Here is a 19,168-nt window from a genome sequence, read left to right as displayed (position 1 = left end):
TAGTTATATATAGTTATATATAGTTATATATATAGTTATATAGTTATATATAGTTATATAGTTATATATAGTTATATCTATAGTTATATATAGTTATATCTATATAGTTATATATATAGTTATATCTATATAGTTATATATATATAGTTATATATATATATATAGTTATATATATATATATATAAAATGAAATAGCCCATCAAGGGCCCAGCAAAATGAGTACCCAAAACATATCACTGTGAAGGTTTGGATACACTGACTGAGGAAAAAAGAAGGTCCTGAAAGAGTCTAGACAAAAAAGACTACTTGTAAGTTGCAAGAATCAGAATGGCACTGGACTTCTCAGCTTTCCTCATTAGAAGTTTAAGATCTGAAGCAATCTTTAAACTCATGAGGAAAACTAAGTCTAATAAATAATTTTGTTCTTAGCCAAACTCTCAATCAAATGTGAAGCTAGAATAAGCATTTTCAGGTAAAAAAAAAAAAAATCTCCCATCAAGCCTGTCAAGTGAAACTACTAGAGAATGTGCTCCACAAAAATAAGGGCATAAACTGAAAAAGGAAGACTCAGGATTCTGAAAATGCGCTCCAACATGGAAATGCTCAGGAAGTACCAAAGGGAAGACCCAGGACAACTGGTCCAGTGTGGAGCAGGAGGGTGGATGCTCCAGGCAAAATGTTCCCAGAAAAGAATAGATTGAAAAGATTTCTTGATAAGTTTGATCAAATGAAAAAGTGTTGAGGAATTTTATAGTTCTGTTGGAGAAGAGTTAGCTGTAAGGTGCAATAAAAAGTTGTATCAAAACAGAAGCATGATCATTTCACCCTAGATAGTTCACCTATGAATAACAAAGTTATAATAATGAAAATGAATATTGATTTAACTAAAAACTGTAATGTAACTTATATTGGGAGAATGGAGGAGGATGGGAAGTAGAGTAGGTATAAGAGTGCTAAATCCTTACCTCCCATAATACACAGTCAGTAGACAATGTCTAAAATTGATAATGCCATTTAGAAACATGGACATAAACACCAGAAGAACCAACTGAAAAGGTTGAAGGTGGCCGTCTGGGAGTAGGATTCAATTAAAAGCTTGGGGGAGGGGAATGCTTTTTTAAAATTATAAACCTTATGATAGTATGTGTCTATATAATAAACCTTATGGTAGTATATACAAATAATTACTGTGAAAATTATTTTACAAATTACCTGAAATTTGACCATAGTGAACATCTCCGTAAATCTGGCCATATTTTCTCATCAGAATGAAATACGAGTAAAAACAAATTATATGTTTAAGCCAACCAATCATATGTTTAAACACACCACATCTCAACCCCTAGTAAACTGTAACATAATTCTACAATGTAGAATAAGCCAAGAAAGAAAAGTTCAATTTAGAAAATAAGAAAAAAGAAAAATACTGCCTCTGAAAACCTCGTCAAGGCAATTCTTGGTAGTAAACTCAGAGTTTAAATAGACTTTTTTTTTTTAACAAAAGGCGTTCAACTTAAGATTTTAGAAAATGAACACCTCGGTCGGGTGCGGTGTCTCATGTCTGTAATCTCAGAACTTTGGGGGGCTGAGGCGGGTGGATCACCTGAGGTCAGGAGTTCGAGACCAGCGTGGCCAACATGGTAAAACCCCATCTCTACTAAAAATACAAAAAATTAGCAGCGCGTGGTGACGAGCGCCTGTAATCCCAGCAACCAGGGAGGCTGAAGCAGGAGAATCGCTTGAACCTGGGAAGCGCAGGTTGCAGTGAGCTGAGGTTGCACCATTGCACTCTAGCCTGGGGAACAAGAGCAAAACTCCATGTCAAAAACAAAAAAAGAAAATGAATGCCCCCTCCCTCAAAAAAATCCATGGGAGAAAACAATAATGTAAAAACTAAAAATATATCCATTTAGCAACTTTCTCTATGTTTTTCCTAATTTTTATGCAGTCTAGATTTCTAGTAACTGTTTTTGGGGTGTCTGGTGGGTTGTATCTTTTAGGCCTTAAACACAGATAGTTTGAAAATATCAACTCGCCTGAACTTAATGGAACAAGAGTTGTCTGAAAAGAATGTGCAGCTCCAGACCAGTACAGCTGAGGAGAAAACAAAGATTTCAGAACAAGTTGAAGTCCTCCAGAAAGAAAAGGATCAGCTCCAGAAACGAAAACACAGTGTGGATGAAAAACTTAAAAATGGTAGAGTGTTATCACCTGAAGTAAGTCAGTATTCTTTGGAACTGGAGGTGCTGTATGATGGATCACTTGAGTGATTTCCTCAGTCTTTTTCACATAATCATAAATATTATCTGGTAAACTTGGTTCCTTGAGATTTTGTCAGATGTTAGTGAGTTCACCTGGCACTTCTTTGGCACCATAAACCACGCTTGACTTGAGACTGAGATATCCTCACATAGTGGTCCATGGACATGGCCCCTTCCTGGCACTGCCAGGCATTTGGAAATTATTACCTTTCCTTGAGTATATTTGCCTCCTCAGCTGGGGTTTCTTGTCTGAAATCACAGAACATAGAAAATGATTTGAGGGACTCTTCTGGAGGGCACTTGACTTTTCTCTATACATATTTCTTGAAAAATACTAGGTAATTTATTACTTACAAGAGATGCCTAAGGAATTAGGGGTTAATTCTTTCCATGAAACCTTGGTTTAGAAGGCCCAATGTCCATACTCTGTCCAGCCAGACAGATGCACAAAATTCTAGTCCCAGTAAAAGACCTTTTAGTTATAGTTACAGTTTTTTTAGAACTATAGTTTTAGTTACGGTTTTTTAAAACTATGTAGAAGATGATTCATTTATGGGCTGTCAAATTGCCCCAGACTTTGTCTTTTTTCAAAATTTTCAGTCAGTTGGCAGTGGTACCTTTACCTTACTTCATCAGAGAAAGATGAATTTTTGAATCTAAACTTCCTCTGCAAATATTTATTGTTGGTGTCTCATTATTACCAAAGCAAGGGAAAATTGCTAAGAGAGGGTGAATAGCTGAGAATCACACATATTGGTGAATCTTGTAGTGTTTTAGTTTGGAGCAAGTGACAGGAAGTTATGGGGGCTAGTTAAGAAATAGGAGCAAGGATAACATTAGATTGTTGCTCATTGAGAATTGATGAAAGGATTGAATTACAAATCAATCCTTGATTGGGGGCTAAGTGGCAGTTGAAAGGAACATTATAGACCTCTGTTGCCCTGTTTTATAACTTAAGCTGGGTAGCTGTGCAGAGGAACAGAGAGCCAGGCTGTCCTCCCAAGGTGTTAAATTGGAGCCCAAGGGTTATAGATTTGAAGACATGAGAGCCTAAGATACAGCAGAATTCGGATATTTAAGGAATTCTGCCTGCCTGTGACTATTACTAAGCTCTATAGAAGATAGAAGAAGCAAAAAACAAAACAAAACAAAACAAAAGTATTATGTTTCCCTTGAGAAATTAATACTCTATTTGGGAAAACAGATAGAAATACAAGAAAACTCCAAACTCTGAAGGACATTGAAAATCAAGTTGTGGATAATGTATTACAGCTTACATTATTTATTCAAAGCAGTGAAGTGATCATTTGGGGGAAGATTCATCAAGGCAGCCTCAGTAGATCAGAATCTTGAGCTAGATTATGAAAAACATGATATGCACTGGCAGATGCAAGAAAGAAGTCCGTTTTAGATAGAACATCTTTGAATAAGGCACAGAGATGAGAATTAACAAATTATGTTTGCAGTAGGGTAGAGTTCCATTAATATCAAGAAACATTTAGGTTTGTATTTCATGTGGGATCCTGTAACAAAAAACATTTAAAGATTTGTGGTGAAAATATAGTATGGTGCATGATACCTATTTTGCAGCTATTCTGGACTGGGGTTTGAGGGAATGATAAGCCTCCTACAACTGGTAGAGTTCTACTTAGTCACATGAGCTTCTATGCACCTTTCTTCCACATGGTTGGTTCTTCTTAGTGTAGCTCTCAAGTGAGGCTCTGCTGTTAGCACGATTTTAAAGCCAAGGTTAATATTCCAGATAGATCTGTCACTAGCAGATGATCGAGAACATGAGATTCTCATGTGACACAAGGTATCAATAAAATCTAGTTGGAATGGTTTGCTATCTTAATGTCTTTAAACTTGTTTAGGATAATTTTCTCTTTCCACAGTAAATTAAAATATTTTTCCTAATTTTATTACTTTATGGAAATGGATAGAAAGATTTTAGATCATTACACTAATAGTAGATTACCCAACAATTTACTACAGACAAGTCACACCGCTTTTTTTTTTTTTTTGGTAAAATCCAGAAACTAAAATTAAAGAATACCTGAACTTTAGATTTCTAATAATACAGAGTAGTTGCTTAATAAGTAGGGAGGAAAATATAAGAACTATTATGTTTATCTAATCTTTTAAACTTTTAATTTCTCATTTTATGATGAGAACATACTTTTTTTTTTTTTTTTTTTGAGATGGAGTCTCACTCTGTCACTCAGGCTGGAGTGCAGTGGTGCCATCTCGGCTCACTGCCTCTGTCTCCTGGGTTCAAGCAATTCTCCTGCCTCAGCCTCCTGAGTAGCTGGGATTACAGATGTGCGCTACCATGCCCAGCTAATTTTTTTTTTTTTTTTTGAGACGGAGTCTTGCTCTGTCACCAGGCTGGAGTGCCGTGGCGCGATCTCAGCTCACTACAACCTCTGCCTGCCTGGTTCAAGCGATTCCCCTGCCTCAGCCACCCGAGTAGCTGGCACTACAGGCAAGCACTATCATGCTTGGCTAGTTTATTGTATTTTAGTAGAGATGGAGTTTCACCATGTTGGCCAAGATGGTCTCGATCTCCTGACCTCGTGATCTACCCACCTTGGCCTCCCAAAGTGCTGGGATTACGGGCGTGAGCCACCGCGCCCAGCCTAATTTTTGTATTTTTAGTAGAGACGAGGTTTCACCATGTTGGTCAGGCTGGTCTCGAACTCCTGACCTCAAGTGATCCACCAACCTCAGCGTCCCAAAGTGCTGGGTTTACAGGCCTGAGCCACCGCACCCTGCCAAGAACATATAATTTATAGGGAAATCTCTTCAGTGCTTGCTCAAAAGTTATCATTAGTTTTTTGTTTCATTTTACTTGGTCTCTGGACCAGCAGCAACAGCATCACTTGGAAGCTTGTTAGAAATGCAGATCCTCAGGCCCCAAGTGGACCTGCTGGATCAGAATCTGAATTCTAGTGAGCTCCTGGGTACACATTAAAGTTGAAAAGCAGTGCTCTATCATAAAGCAGAGTCAACCCTTGATAACCTGTGGTTTGTATTGTGGCAAATTTTTCATCCCAGGATAGTTTCCCATTGCCACGTATCTTGTCAACCTACACCTATTGCTGAGTTAGAGGGAACTACGAACACTGATGTGCTGCAGCCTCACTGGAGCGGGCTGTCCTTGGGTTTCTATATTCACATTACCTTATATTATCTCAGTACTTCCTTAACTTAGATCCAAAACCATAGAAACTGAATTTATACGAAATTGTCCTCAGCCATGTATAAAGGCAAACTCTTCAAATTTGTTTTTGATAAAATATAGTCATAGTATGAATTCAAAAGTCAAGTACAGTAAAGTCCTCACTGAACATCGTGGATAGGTTCTTGGAAATTGTGACTCTAAGAGACACCATGTACATCAGGTCCTCAAATTACATTGTTTTCCTTCAACATAGTTGCTTTTGTTTCAAAGTTAATAAGAAAAAAAATTTGTTTCGTTATATATTGTTTCTCTTAAAGTCACAGTTTCCAAGAACCTATTGATGATAAGGACTTACTCTATATTGGATAATTCACTTTTATTTGTGGCTCCTCTTATTCGTTCACCTAAGTACATTTTAGTATTTAAGGGGTTTTTTTCTTGAAAAGGTGAATATTATTTTATTCCTTATGGAGCAATTATCAAACCATCAAATTCCATATGGTTAGTGATTGCACAGAGAAATAGAATGGCTGATGAACATTTTTTCTTTAGGTAGATCAGAAATATTCACATTATTGACCAGGCATGGTGGCTCACACCTGTAATCCCATCACTTTGGGAGGCTGAGGCAGGCAGATCACCTGAAGTCAGGAGTTCCAAGACCAGCCTGGCCAATGTGGCGAAACCCCTTCTCAACTAAAAATACAAAAATTAGCTAGGCATGGTGGCATGCACCTATAATCCCAGTTACTTGGGAGGCTGAGGCAGGAGAATTGCTTAAACCCAGGAGGTGGAGGTTGCAGTGAGCTGAGATCCCACCACTGCACTCCAGCCTGGATGACAAAGTGAGTGAGACCCTGTCAAAAAAAAAAAAAAAAAAAAGAAATATTCACATTATTTTCCTTTGGGATGTTAGGGGGAAGAGTGGAGAGAAATAACATGGGTCCTGTAACCAAGCACACATGAAAATTTTTTTCTCTTCTTTCTTCATTAAGTCAACAGATACTGAGTTCAAACTATGTGATAGGTACTGTGTTAGGCAATAAGGGTGTGCAGATGGACAAGATAGTCTGCCACAGGAACTTATTGAGGTGGCCTCCACAATAGGTATAGGTATATGGAAACATATATCCAAATCTCACCAATCTGAAATAATTCCTTACCAGAGATTTGTATCACCAACATAACATGTATTTGGATAGTTCAAAGAACTGGAAGAGCTGGGCATGGTGGCGCGTGCCTGTAGTCCCAGCTACTCAGGAGGGCAAGGTAGGAGGTTCGCTTGGGCCCAAGAGTTTGAGTTCAGCCTGGGCAACATAGCGAGACCCTGTGCCCAAAAAAAAAGAAAAAAAGAACTTGTAGGTTTTCCTACAGGGATTCATCGATCTTCTCTAGTATGTGAAAAAATACTACGTTGCCCTATTTTTAACACCTACATTTTCCTTCTAATAACATTTCATAGGAATCTTATGAAATATTTCAGATACTTAAATCCTCACTACTTTTTTATGCCATATTGTGCTTTTTTATTACTAGTTCTTAATAACTTATTCTAACATTTAGAATAAGTTATTCCCTCTAGGCAGTATATTGTTTTGATAGATCACTGAAGGGACAACAGTGAGTCTCTAGATCTCACTAGTGGAAATATTGACATATAATATGCACTTTAGGGGTTATGGAGGAGATATATGACAATACTGCTAATCCTGTGGGCTTAGGCTTTGTTCAGGTATATTCCTTGGATTAGATGATCAGCATTTGTTGTATAACCTTGGAACATTTCAGAAATCACCTAAACTTCTATCTTTTCCATTTTATTCCATCAGGTTTATTGTGAGGGCTTAATGATTATGTTAATATGTTGTGTGTGTGTGTGTGTGTGTGTGTATACACACATGTATACACACACTGCATTATGTGGCATAGCAAGCACTCAAAAAACATTTTGTTAAAATCTAGTACAAGAGTGGTAATGTCCATTAGACTCAAATAGTTCAGTAGGATCTGAGTATATGAAAAAGTCAGAGTTATACTATTTCATTTAAAATGAGTGATTTCTGTTATATCTAGGAAGAACATGTTCTTTTCCAACTTGAAGAAGGGATTGAAGCTTTGGAAGCTGCAATTGAATACAAGAATGAAAGTATCCAGAATCGCCAGAAGTCACTTAGAGCATCATTACATAATCTCTCTCGTAGTGAAGCAAATGTCTTGGAAAAACTAGCTTGCCTGAGTCCTGTTGAGATTAGAGCTATTCTTTTCAGATATTTCAATAAGGTTCGTTTTTGAGGGTCAGAATATTTTTCTTATAAAGATGGGTCAAGATGCTTACATCCTATATTTATTTTGAATTTTTAAAGAAATTGAAAGGCTTAAAGATTTGATGGTGTCACTACAAATTTAAGCATGATTTCTCTTTATAGAACTAAATGTTGTCATCTGAAAGCTTTGTGATTATCCAAATATGTAGGCCTAACTTTGTGAGGTTCTTAAAGTTGGAGGGCCTTTCAAAAGAAGTCCTTTTTGAAAGTTTTTAAAACCAAAGAATTTAAGTTATATTCCTTGCTCATTATTTCTTGGATGTTTTCTAGATTTGGATGTTCTACCTGGCACTCATGAAAAGTCAAGGGCCCTCCAAGTTTTGATTCCCTTTCCTTCATTGCTGTATAGGGTAGGGGAATCTGTACTTTCTCATCATGTATGAGCTGAAATGAAGATGAAGTGGTGTATCAGTGGCAAAGATAATAGTAGATTTTATTAACTGAATGTGCTTAAATCAATTAAAATGTTGTATTTTTTACAGATTAGACAATTTACTGATCCAGAGATGTTTCATAGCATTGAGAACTATATCCGTCTTTTCTCTAATGTCTTTTCCACTTAAGTTATATATTATGAAGTGTTAAACAATGAGATAACTCTTCTCTGAAAAGTACATTCAATTTATGAGAATATCAGACAATTAATGAAAAATAAAATACTGATATTTTAAAATAAAGTCCTAAGGCCAGGTGCAGTGGCTCATGCCTGTAATCCTAGCACTTTGGGAGGCTGAGTCAAGAGAATCACTTGAGCCCAGAATTTGAGATCCTGTCTCTACAAAAAATACCAGAATTAGCCGGGTGTGGTAGCATACACCTGTAGTCCCAGATACTTGGGAGGCTGAGGCAGGAGGATCACATGAGCCCAGGAATTTGAGTTTGTAGTGAGCTATGATCACTACTGCACTTCAGTCTGGGGCAACAGAGCAACAGCCTGTCTCAAAAAAAATAAATAAAATTATAATTCTGTGAAATAAGATAAATGAAAATGTTATGCACAGCCTCCTCTTGGATAATCATCATCAGTAGTAAGCTACTGTTATTGTTACTGATGAGAGTGCATCCTATTGCTGCATGTTTGGAGGGTAGAAAGATGGTGGAGTGCTTTGACATAGATAACTTTTTTTTTTTTTTTGAGACGGAGTCTCGCTCTGTCGCCCAGGCTGGAGTGCAGTGGCGTGATCTTGGCTCAGTGCAAGCTCTGCCTCCCAGGTTCACGCCATTCTCCTACCTCAGCCTCCCGAGTAGCTGGGACTACAAGCGCCCGCCACCACGCCTGGCTAATTTTTTTTGTATTTTTTTTTTAGTAGAGACGGGGTTTCACCATGTTAGACAGGGATGGTCTCGATCTCCTGACCTCATGATCTGCCCGCCTTGTCCTCCCAAAGTGCTGGGATTACAGGCGTGAGCCACCGCGCCCAGCCTGATACAGATAACTCTTTATGCTGCTCTTTTTTTTTTTTCCTGAGATGGAGTCTCACTCTGTTGTCCAGACTGGTGTGATCTTGGCTCACTGCAACCTCCGCCCCCCAGGTTCAAGCAATTCTCCTGCCTCAGCCTCCTGAGTAGCTAGGATTACAGGCGTGTGCTGCCATGCCCAGCTAATTTTTGTATTTTTAGTAGAGATGGGGTTTCACCATGTTGGCCAGGCTGGTCTCGAACTCTGGACCTCGTGATCCTCCCGCTTCGGCCTCCCAAAGTGCTGGTATTACAAGTGTGAGCCACCGTGCCTGGCCCTTGTGCTACTCTTAAAGCAAGGCAACCTGGCTAAGGTCAGTGGATTTTCTGATCCTGGGAACCCTTGTATTAATGATTATTTTTCTGGAGAGGTCATTAGATTATTAACAAGTTCTGTGACATAGACATTGTCTGAAGTATTTTTACTTCACATCAGCAGGGAAGAATCCAGTAGACAAAATGCATAACGTGGCTGGGTGTGGTGGCTCACGCCTATAATCCCAGTGCTTTGGGACACCAAGGCAGGAGGATCACTTGAGGCCAGGAATTCAAGACCAGCTTGGGCAACATAGTGAGACCCTGTCTCTACGAAAAATTTTTTTAAAAACTTAGCCAGGCACGATGGCATGTACCTATGGTCCCAGCTATGTGGGAGGCTGAGGTGGGAGGATCACTTGATCTCAGGAGTTGGAAGCTGCAGTGAACTATGATTGCACCACTGCACTCCAACCTGAGGTAACAGAGTGAGACTCCATCTTAACAACAACAACAACAACAAAACACCCAAACTGTCACTTATTTATAACATCCATTCTGGAGTTAAAACTTGGAATTGTCTAGATGTTTCAAGAATCTTTACCCTCTCACTGTCCACCTAGACTAGAGAAATAAAGTTACAGAATTATTAAATGTAAACTGCATAGATTACATTTAAGAAATTATGGAAGGGTGATTATTAGAGCAACAGTATATTAAAAATGAAAGTATTGGCTGGGCACAGTGGCTCACGTCTGTAATCCCAGCACTTTGGGAGGCTGAGGCGGGCAGATCATGAGGTCAGGAGATCGAGACCATCCTAGCTAACACGGTGAAACCCCATCTCTACTAAAAATACAAAAAATTAGCTGGGCGTGGTGGTGGGCACCTGTAGTCCTAGCTACTCAAGAGGCTGAGGCAGGAGAATGGTATGAACCCGGGAGGCGGAGCTTGCAGTGAGCCGAGATTGTGCCACTGCACTCCAGCTTGGGTGATAGAGCGAGACTCCTTCTCAAAAAAAAAAAAAAAAAGAAAGAAAGTGTCATCAATTCAGAATTCCAACAAATTCTTTTTTTTTAAGATGGAGTTTTGCTCTTGCACCCAGGCTGGAGTACAATGGGGCGATCTTGGCTCCACTGCAGCCTCTGCCTCCCGGGTTCAAGCCATTCTCCTGCTTCAGCCTCCCAAGTAGCTGGGATTACAGGCGTGCACCACCACACCTAGCTAATTTTATATATTTTTTAGTAGAGACGGGATTTTACTATGTTGGTCAGGTTGGTCTCGAACTCCTCACCCCAAGTGATCCCCCCACCTCAGCCTCCCAAACTGCTGGGACTACAGGCGTGAGCCACTGTGCCCGGCCTGAATTCCAACAAATTCAAAAGGCTGTTAGGTTGTTTTGTGAATATGATACAAAGCATTTGCCTAAGGACCCAATACCTGGCAGGAATCATTTACACTATGGAAATTAAGGAAGTTCATCTTGAAGTAGCCTAAGAAAAGTAGATTATTATATTAGCTTATCTAAGACACACTTAACAGGTCAAAATATGTATTTGTTAGGTGGTGAATTTGCGAGAAGCTGAACGGAAACAACAGTTATATAATGAAGAAATGAAAATGAAAGTTCTGGAACGGGATAATATGGTTCGTGAATTAGAATCTGCACTGGACCATCTAAAATTGCAGTGTGACCGGAGACTGACCCTCCAGCAAAAGGAACACGAACAAAAGATGCAGTTGCTGTTACATCATTTCAAAGGTAACTTCCCCTTTTGACAGTTATGTAAAGTTGATGTGTAGGTGTGGGTACTGAAGGAAGATAGGACAGAATTTGATCACTTAAAAGCTCAACATGTTTAAATAGTTGCTCTTAGACAAGTTTTTGGGCTTTACATGTTTTGGTTGCCACATTTTGGGACAGTTGACTTTGTTGTAGGGCTATTCGTGCTTGGAATGCCATCCCTTCTGCCTGCCTCCAGTATGCACATAAGAACTGCTACAATCCTGTCAGCTTGTTGTTGGTCTAGTTTTTATGTAGAAATGTGGGATTGATTCAGCCTTTTTGGTATACAGTTAAATTTTTTTTTTATTTCCCAGGGATATAATACTATCATATTTAGTTATTTTCCACTCACAAAATTAAAGTGATAGGTTCTGTCATATTCCTAGTTATATTTCTGGTTATAGTCATCAGTTGATTATAAAATTTTATGCATTAAAATAATATCTTGGGTCAAAATTATACTGCCATTGATGGGCACATACCATTATCAGTGAGCAGTAGTTCACCACCAACTCTGATAGAAAACTCTTAGAGTGATCTGGCCTCATTTTACCTAGGCATATGGCCAGTATGCAAACAGCTACTATGGCAGCAAAATCATTGTTAGGTGATACTGTTACTCCTTCAGTTCAGGCTGCTTAGTCTTGATTCTCATGAATCCATAGCTGAAAATAGATCAAAAGGGATCTGGAAGAAGCAACCTGAGTAAGCAGAAAATTGGAAAAATCTGTGAATTTGAGTGCTGAGGCAATTTGCTTCTAAGTTAATTCTGTCACTGGTTAATTAGCAACCAGTTGCCTAATGACAATTTCCTTGCAAGATCTCACATATCGTTACGTTCAAACATGCTCTCCTTACCTTAGTTTAGTTCCGAAACTGATATTTTAATATTTTTTAAAGTGACTGGGATTATACCACAAAAGTTCATGCTATAGCCAAATAAGAATATATAAAAACTTGGCCAAACATGGTGGCTCATCCCTGTAATCCCAGCACTTTGGGAGGCTGAGTCAAGAGGATTGCTTGAGCCCAGAAGTTCTAGACCAGCCTGGACAACATGGCGGAGCTCCATCTCTACAAAAAATACAAAAAACTAGCCAAGCATGGTGGCACGCGCCTGTAGTCCCAGCTACTTGGGAGGCTGAGATGGGAGGATCACCTGAGTCCCAGAGGTTGAGCCTGCAGTGGCTGTGGTCACACCACTGCACTCCAGCCTGGGTGACAGAGTTAAGACCCTGTCTCAAAAAAAAAAAAAGTAAAAACGTCATTCATTTCTATAGCTGTACAAATTGTTCATAACAAAGTTGTGGCTGGGTGCAGTGGCTCATGCCTATAATCCCAGCATTTTGGAAGGTTGTGGTGGGAGGCTTACTTGAAAGCAGCCTGGACAACATAGTGGGACCCCATCTGTATTAATCAAGGATCGCTAAAGGGACAGAATAGCATATATATATCATATATATATATCATATATATATCATATATATGATACATATACATATATATATAATACATTTATATTTATATGTAAAATATACAGGATATATAAAATATATAGGATTTATATTATATAAATATATATATAAATATAAAGGGGAGTTTATTAAGTATTGACTTACATGATCACAAGGTCCCACAATAGGCTGTCTGCAAGCTTGAGGAGCAAGGAAGCCAGTCTGAGTCTCAAAACTAAAGAACTTGGAGTCTGTTGTTCGAAGACAGGAAGCATTCAGCATAGGAGAAAGATGTAGTCTGGGAGGCTAGGCCAGTCTCACCTTCTTATGTTTTTCTGCCTGCTTTATATTCATTGGTAGCTTATTAGGTGGCACACCAGATTGAGGTTGGATCTGCCTTCCCCAGCCCACTGACTCATATGTTAGCCTCCTTTGGCAACACCCTCACAGACACACCCAGGATCAATACTTTGCATCCTTCAATCCAATCAAGTTGACACTCGGTATTTACTGTCACAAGTCCATCCCTTGTCAACTTGAACTCATACACATCTCCTGAGATCATACATAATCTTCAAATAAAGACAATAATAAGGTTATAATTACACCTAACATAATACAACTATCCTTCGTACAACTGGAAATGCACCAATCCCCAACCCAAATGCTGTTTCATAAAGTTAACAGTACTTAAATGCTGATGTGAGGTCAATAAATCTTATGTCACATGATAAAGGAAAAAGGAAATAAAATGAAGATATTTTCTTAGTACAAGTGTATACGTGCACAAACATGTTTTTAACAAAATAAGGAGGAAATATGACAGTTACAGTCCTCGTTTCTGCAGCTGGTCACATGGTCATAGCTGGTATTGATGACCACCTTCTTCAGCTACCCATTCTGTATTCCCTTTGCCTTTAGCAAGCACCTCAGCAGGTTGTGGGTTTTCTTCCTAGTGGAGTGACCCAACCCTTCATTCCTGAAGGGTCTGGACCATTTGTAGTCCTGACTGGATTGGGCTGTTGTAGTTTCCAATTGGCCTTAATCACAGAGCATGGTAATACTAAGTGACACCCTAATGGATCTCCTCTATTTCTTGCATACTCTCCCTTACCTCTGTTATGGAGTAGTAGACTGATTTCATCTTGATAGTCCAGGTCAGTCATCCTAGCCAACACTGTAACTCCCTTCTTAGCCTGCTGACTTAACGGTAGGTGGAGCCCAAAGTGTCCAGGTGGCTATCTTAACTTTCAGTTTAATGGAATCATTGTTGTGTCTCCTGGTGGCAGTGTTCTTTCCTCTGAAACAAAGACCTCTAGGCCAGCAGAAGTGTAATGTTGTGGGAACAGGAAGCAAAAATATTGCTAATGGATCACTAGGGGTGATGGTGGGTGGTGCCACTTCCACTTCCACCCCTTGGTGCCTGGACTCCTGAATCCTGGCTATGGAAGAAATAGTACCATATACTGGATGCTGATGCAGAGCATACACAGCCTTCTGGAGAACTTTGTCCCAGCCCTGCAAAGTATTGTCATGTAATTGGCGTTGTAATTGTGACTTCGAAAGGCCATTCCACCACTCTGTCAATCTAGCTGCTTCAGGATGATGGGGACCTTCATCCTGTGAATGACCAGTGAATCCCATGAGCATGAGCCCACTGCCACACTTCTTTAGCCATAAAGTGAGTGACTTGGTCAGAGGCAATGCTGTGTGGAATACCATGACAGTGGATAAGGCATTCTGTGAGTCCATGGATGGTAATCTTGTCAGAAGCATTGCGTGCAGGATAGGCAAACCCACATCCGGAGTAAGTGTCTATTCCAGTGAGGACAAACCTCTGCCCTTTCTGTGATGGAAGAGGTCCAATATAATCAACCTGCCACCAGGTAGCTTGCTGATCACCCTGAGGAATGGTGCCATATTGAGGGCTCAGTGTTGGTCTCTGCTGCTGGCAAATTGGGCACTCAGCAGTGGCCGTAGCCAGGTCAGCCTTGGTGAGTGGAAGTCCGTGTTGCTGAGCCCACATCCCTGCTACCATGGCCACTTTGTTCATGGGCCCATTGGGCAATGACAGGGGTGGCTGGGGAAAGAGGCTGAGTGGTGTCCACAGAATGGGTTATCGTATCCACTTGATTATTAAAATCCTCCTCTGCTGAAGTCATCCGTTGGTGAGCACTCACTTGGGATACAAATATCTTCACAGTTTTTGACTACACAGAGAGGTCCATCCACATACCTCTTCCCCAAAATTCTTTGTCACCAGTTTTCCAATCATGCTTCTTCCAAGTCCCTGACCATCCAGCCAAACCACTGGCTACAGCCCATGAATCAGTATGTAACCGCATATCTGGCAATTTCTCCTTCCATGCAAAGTGCACAACGAGGTGCACTGTTCAAAGTTCTGCCCACTGGGAAGATTTCCCTTCACTGGTGTCCTTCAGGGATGTCCTAGAAAGGGGCCTTAGTGCCGCAGCTGTCCACTTTCAGGTGGTGCCTGCATAACGTGCAGAACCATCTATGAACCAGGCCCTAGTCTTCTCTTCCCGTCAGCTGATCATAGGGAACTCCCCATGAGGCCATCGGTGCAGGCTGGAGGAGAGAAGGCAGGGTGGCTAGTGGAGACCATGGGCATTTGTGCCACTTCCTCATGTAACTTATGCCTTCAGGACCTGCTTGAGCCTGATCACATATATAGCATTTCCATTTGATGATGGAATGCTGCTATGCATGACCCACTTTATAGCTAGATAGGTCAGAAAACACCCAGTTCATGATAGGCAGTTCAGGTCACATGGTCACTTGATGACCCATAGTCAAGCGTTCAGTTTCCACCAAAGCCCAGTAACAGGCCAAGAGCTGTCTCTGAAAAGAAGAGTAATTATCTGCGGAAGATGGCAGGGCCTTACTCCAAAATCCTAGAGGCCTCCGCTGTGATTCACCTATGGGGGCCTGTGAGAGGCTCCAAACAGCATCCCTATCTGCCACTGACACCTCAAGCACCATTGGATCTGCTGGGTCATATGGCCCAAGTGGCAGAGCAGCTTGCACAGCAGCCTGGACCTATTGCAGAGCCTTCTCCTCTTGTGGAACCCATTCAAAACTGGCACCCTTTCAGGTCACTCAATAAATGGGCCAGAGTAACGCACCCAAATGAGGAATGTGCTGCCTTCAAAATCCAAATAGGCCCACTAGGCATCGTGCCTCTTTCTTGGTTGTAGGAAGGGCCAAATGCAGCAGCTTATCCTTCACCTTAGAAGGAATATCGCGACAGGTCCCACACCACTGGACCCCTAGAAATTTTACTGAGGTAGAAGAGTTCATGATTTTCTTTCATCACTTTGTCCACTGAACTTAGGAGCAACCAACCAGCTTCATTATGTTCCTTGGTTCTCCACATATGGTCAAATTTATTACATAGAGTCACTAAACTCCTTGCCTCTCACGAGCAGTGAATCAGGAGTGTCAAATGCATTTATTTTGCATAATTCTGTAAACAGTTCATGCCAAGGACTATCAGTGTTCTCCATACTATTAGGAATAGAGTCTTTAGCATTTTTGGGTCTAATCAGATTAAGCAGCCAACTCCAGAAACCCCAAAACCAACAAAAGAACTCCATCCTTAATATTCTGTTCCTTTAGAACCACTCCTGGTACTAAAACCTGGGTTCTCTAGAGGGATAGAACTAAGAGATACATATATATAGATATCTATATAAATATAAATATAAATATATATAGATATCTATATAAATATCTACAGATCTCTCTGTCTATATAAAGGGGAGTTTATTATTAACTTACACAATCACAAGGTCCCACAGTAGGCTGTCTGCAAGCTTGAGGAGCAAGGAGAGCCAGTCTGAGTCTCGAAACTGAAGAGCTTGGAGTCTGATGTTCGAGGACAGGAAGCATCCAGCATGGGAGAAAGATGTAGGCTGGGAGGCTAGGTCAGTCTCGCCTTTTTCTGCCTGCTTTATATTTGCTGGCAGCTGATTAGATGGTTCCCACCAGATTAAGGGTGGGTGTGCCTTCCCCAGCCCACTGACTCAAATGTTAACCTCCTTTGGCAACACTCTCACAGACACACTCAATACTTGGCATCAATACTTGACATCTTTCAGTCCAATCAAGTTGACACTCAGTAGTAACCATCACACCATCTCTACTAAAAATTTAAAAAATTAAGCCAGGCATGGTGGCATGTGCCTGTGGTCCCAGCTACCCTGGAGGCTGAGGTGGGAAGATTATTTGAACCCAGGAGGTTGAAGCTGTAGTGAGCCATGATTGCACCACTATACACTCTACCCTGGGCAATAGGGTGAGATGCTGTCCCAAAAATAATAGTAATAGAAAATAAAATAAAAACAAAGTTATAACTGACAATGTTAACAATTCATGAATTTTCTAATTTCAACTGAATATCAGAAATAAAATTAAGTTGATTTATATGACATACTTTATGGGGATTCTGATTTATGATCTCATTAATTTTAAGTATTTTTTAAAACAAGATGATGGACTAATTTAAAATATACAAATAAACAAAATTCTACAAAACAGCCAATTGTAACCAAAGGAAATCACAAACCAGTAGGATCATTTTATAAATATGCCAGTAGGGGAGAGTAGGTCTGAAATTATGTTTTTTCTGAAGGTTACTAAGCTGGATTTCACTGGTTCAAGAGCATAACCCAATGGAGACAATGTTAGACATTCATAAATATTAATGAAAATATTAATAAAGTTTCTAAACCTTATTATCTGTAAACTTAAAGTTTAGAAACTTTAAGTTATATTGTGGCATAAACTAGAACTTTATGCTGGATTATATTCCCTCTTCTTTTTCTGTGGTGTTTTCCTTTGTGATTTAGTCTTTATGGCCTCTTTTAACAGGTTTTGGTTTTTGTGGGGGTTTTGGCTGTATATTTCTTGGGCCTATAAATCCTAGTCATGTGACTTTTTATATAACCACAGCTCCTGATATAAACTTTACAGAAGATACTAAAGCAGCCAATGAACAGAGTTCCAAACTTGAATTTTTTATAGAAAACACCTTACTTCTGGTGTTCTAAGGATAGGTCTAGTTGGTAGCTACTGCAAAAAAATTCTTATGAAAATGTGAGGGTTGGTAGGGGGTAGGATGGAGGTGACTAAGGGCTCAATCCTACTTTGGGAAATTTTACAGGTAGAAAAATCCAAATTGTAGCTGAAAACAAACCCACTCAGGTAACAGATATGTGTAACATGCTTCTTATCCTTTAAATATAGTCCAGAGCCTATGTTAAAACATAATTTTGCAGCCTGGCACGGTGACTCATGTCTGTAATCCCAGCACTTTGGGAGGCCGAGGCGGGCGGATCACGAGGTCAGGAGATCGAGACCATCCTGGCTAACATGATGAAATCCCATGTCTACTAAAAATACAAAAAAATTAGCCGGGCGTGGTGCCGGGCACCTGTAGTCCCAGCTACTTGGGAGGCGGAGGCAGGAGAATGGTGTGAACCCGGAAGGCGGAGCTTACAGTGAGCCGAGCATATCACGCCACTACACTCTAGCCTGGGCGACAGTGCGAGACTCCGTCTCAGACAAACAAACAAACAAACAAAAACATAATTTTGCATCATTTATTTAAAACTGATTTTAAATGCAAATTTTTGTTGTATAGAACAAGATGGAGAAGGCATTATGGAAACTTTCAAAACATATGAAGATAAAATCCAGCAGTTGGAAAAAGATCTTTATTTCTATAAGAAAACCAGCCGAGATCATAAGAAGAAACTTAAGGAACTGGTAGGGGAAGCAGTTCGGCGGCAACTAGCACCATCAGAGTGTAAGACTTTTAGTGTTGTCACTCTAACACTGTTTCTCTAGCATTTGGTGAAGTCATGCCAGCTTTGTAGTGTAGCCATTACCAATTGATTGGGTTATTTAGGATTCTATTTTTCTCTGTAAACAAAAATGGTTGTCTAAGGTAGAACCACATGAGAAGTGAATGAACAAATTTATAGATGCAAAGGAAATGATCAATTATTGATTGTCTGCCATGTGCCAGGGGCTTGTAGACCTCAACTCATTTATTTCTTTTTCTTTTTCTTTTTTTTTTTCTTTTTTTTGAGACGGAGTCTTTCTCTGTCCCCCAGGCTGGAGTGCAGTGGCGCGATCTCGGCTCACCGCAACCTCCACCTCCTGGGTTCAGGCCATTCTCCTGCCTCAGCCTCCCGAGTAGCTGGGAATACAGGCGCCCGCCAACACGCCCGGCTAATTTTTTTTGTGTGTTTTTAGTAGAGACGGGGTTTCACCGTGTTAGCCAGGATGGTCTCGATCTCCTGACCTCGTGATCCGCCCGCCTCAGCCTCCCAAAGTGCTGGGATTACAGGCTTGAGCCACCGCGCCCGGCTTTATTCTGTAGTTCTAAAACCCTGGCTGGCATCAGGAATGTGGCTAAA

General features: G+C 40.3%; 1 protein-coding gene across 3 annotated transcripts in view; it reads left to right on the top strand.

Moving 5' to 3' along the window:
* Positions 1 to 19,168, top strand: part of KIF27 (kinesin family member 27) — a 101,455-nt gene that overhangs the window by 66,352 nt on the left and 15,935 nt on the right. For 2 of the 3 annotated variants that reach the window (XM_032164386.2, XM_058446181.1), the window contains 4 exons: positions 2,001 to 2,216; positions 7,519 to 7,725; positions 11,046 to 11,244; positions 18,388 to 18,552. In XM_032164386.2, coding sequence (XP_032020277.1) covers positions 2,001 to 2,216; positions 7,519 to 7,725; positions 11,046 to 11,244; positions 18,388 to 18,552 — 787 coding nt within the window. The remainder of the gene's footprint in view (positions 1 to 2,000; positions 2,217 to 7,518; positions 7,726 to 11,045; positions 11,245 to 18,387; positions 18,553 to 19,168) is intronic. The other variant, XM_058446180.1, reaches the window with a different exon arrangement.

Source organism: Hylobates moloch, unplaced genomic scaffold (genome assembly GCF_009828535.3).
Source record: "Hylobates moloch isolate HMO894 unplaced genomic scaffold, HMol_V3 SCAFFOLD_10, whole genome shotgun sequence".
In the NCBI taxonomy this organism is placed as follows: domain Eukaryota; kingdom Metazoa; phylum Chordata; class Mammalia; order Primates; family Hylobatidae; genus Hylobates; species Hylobates moloch.
This window is presented reverse-complemented; position numbering and strand designations above follow the sequence as displayed.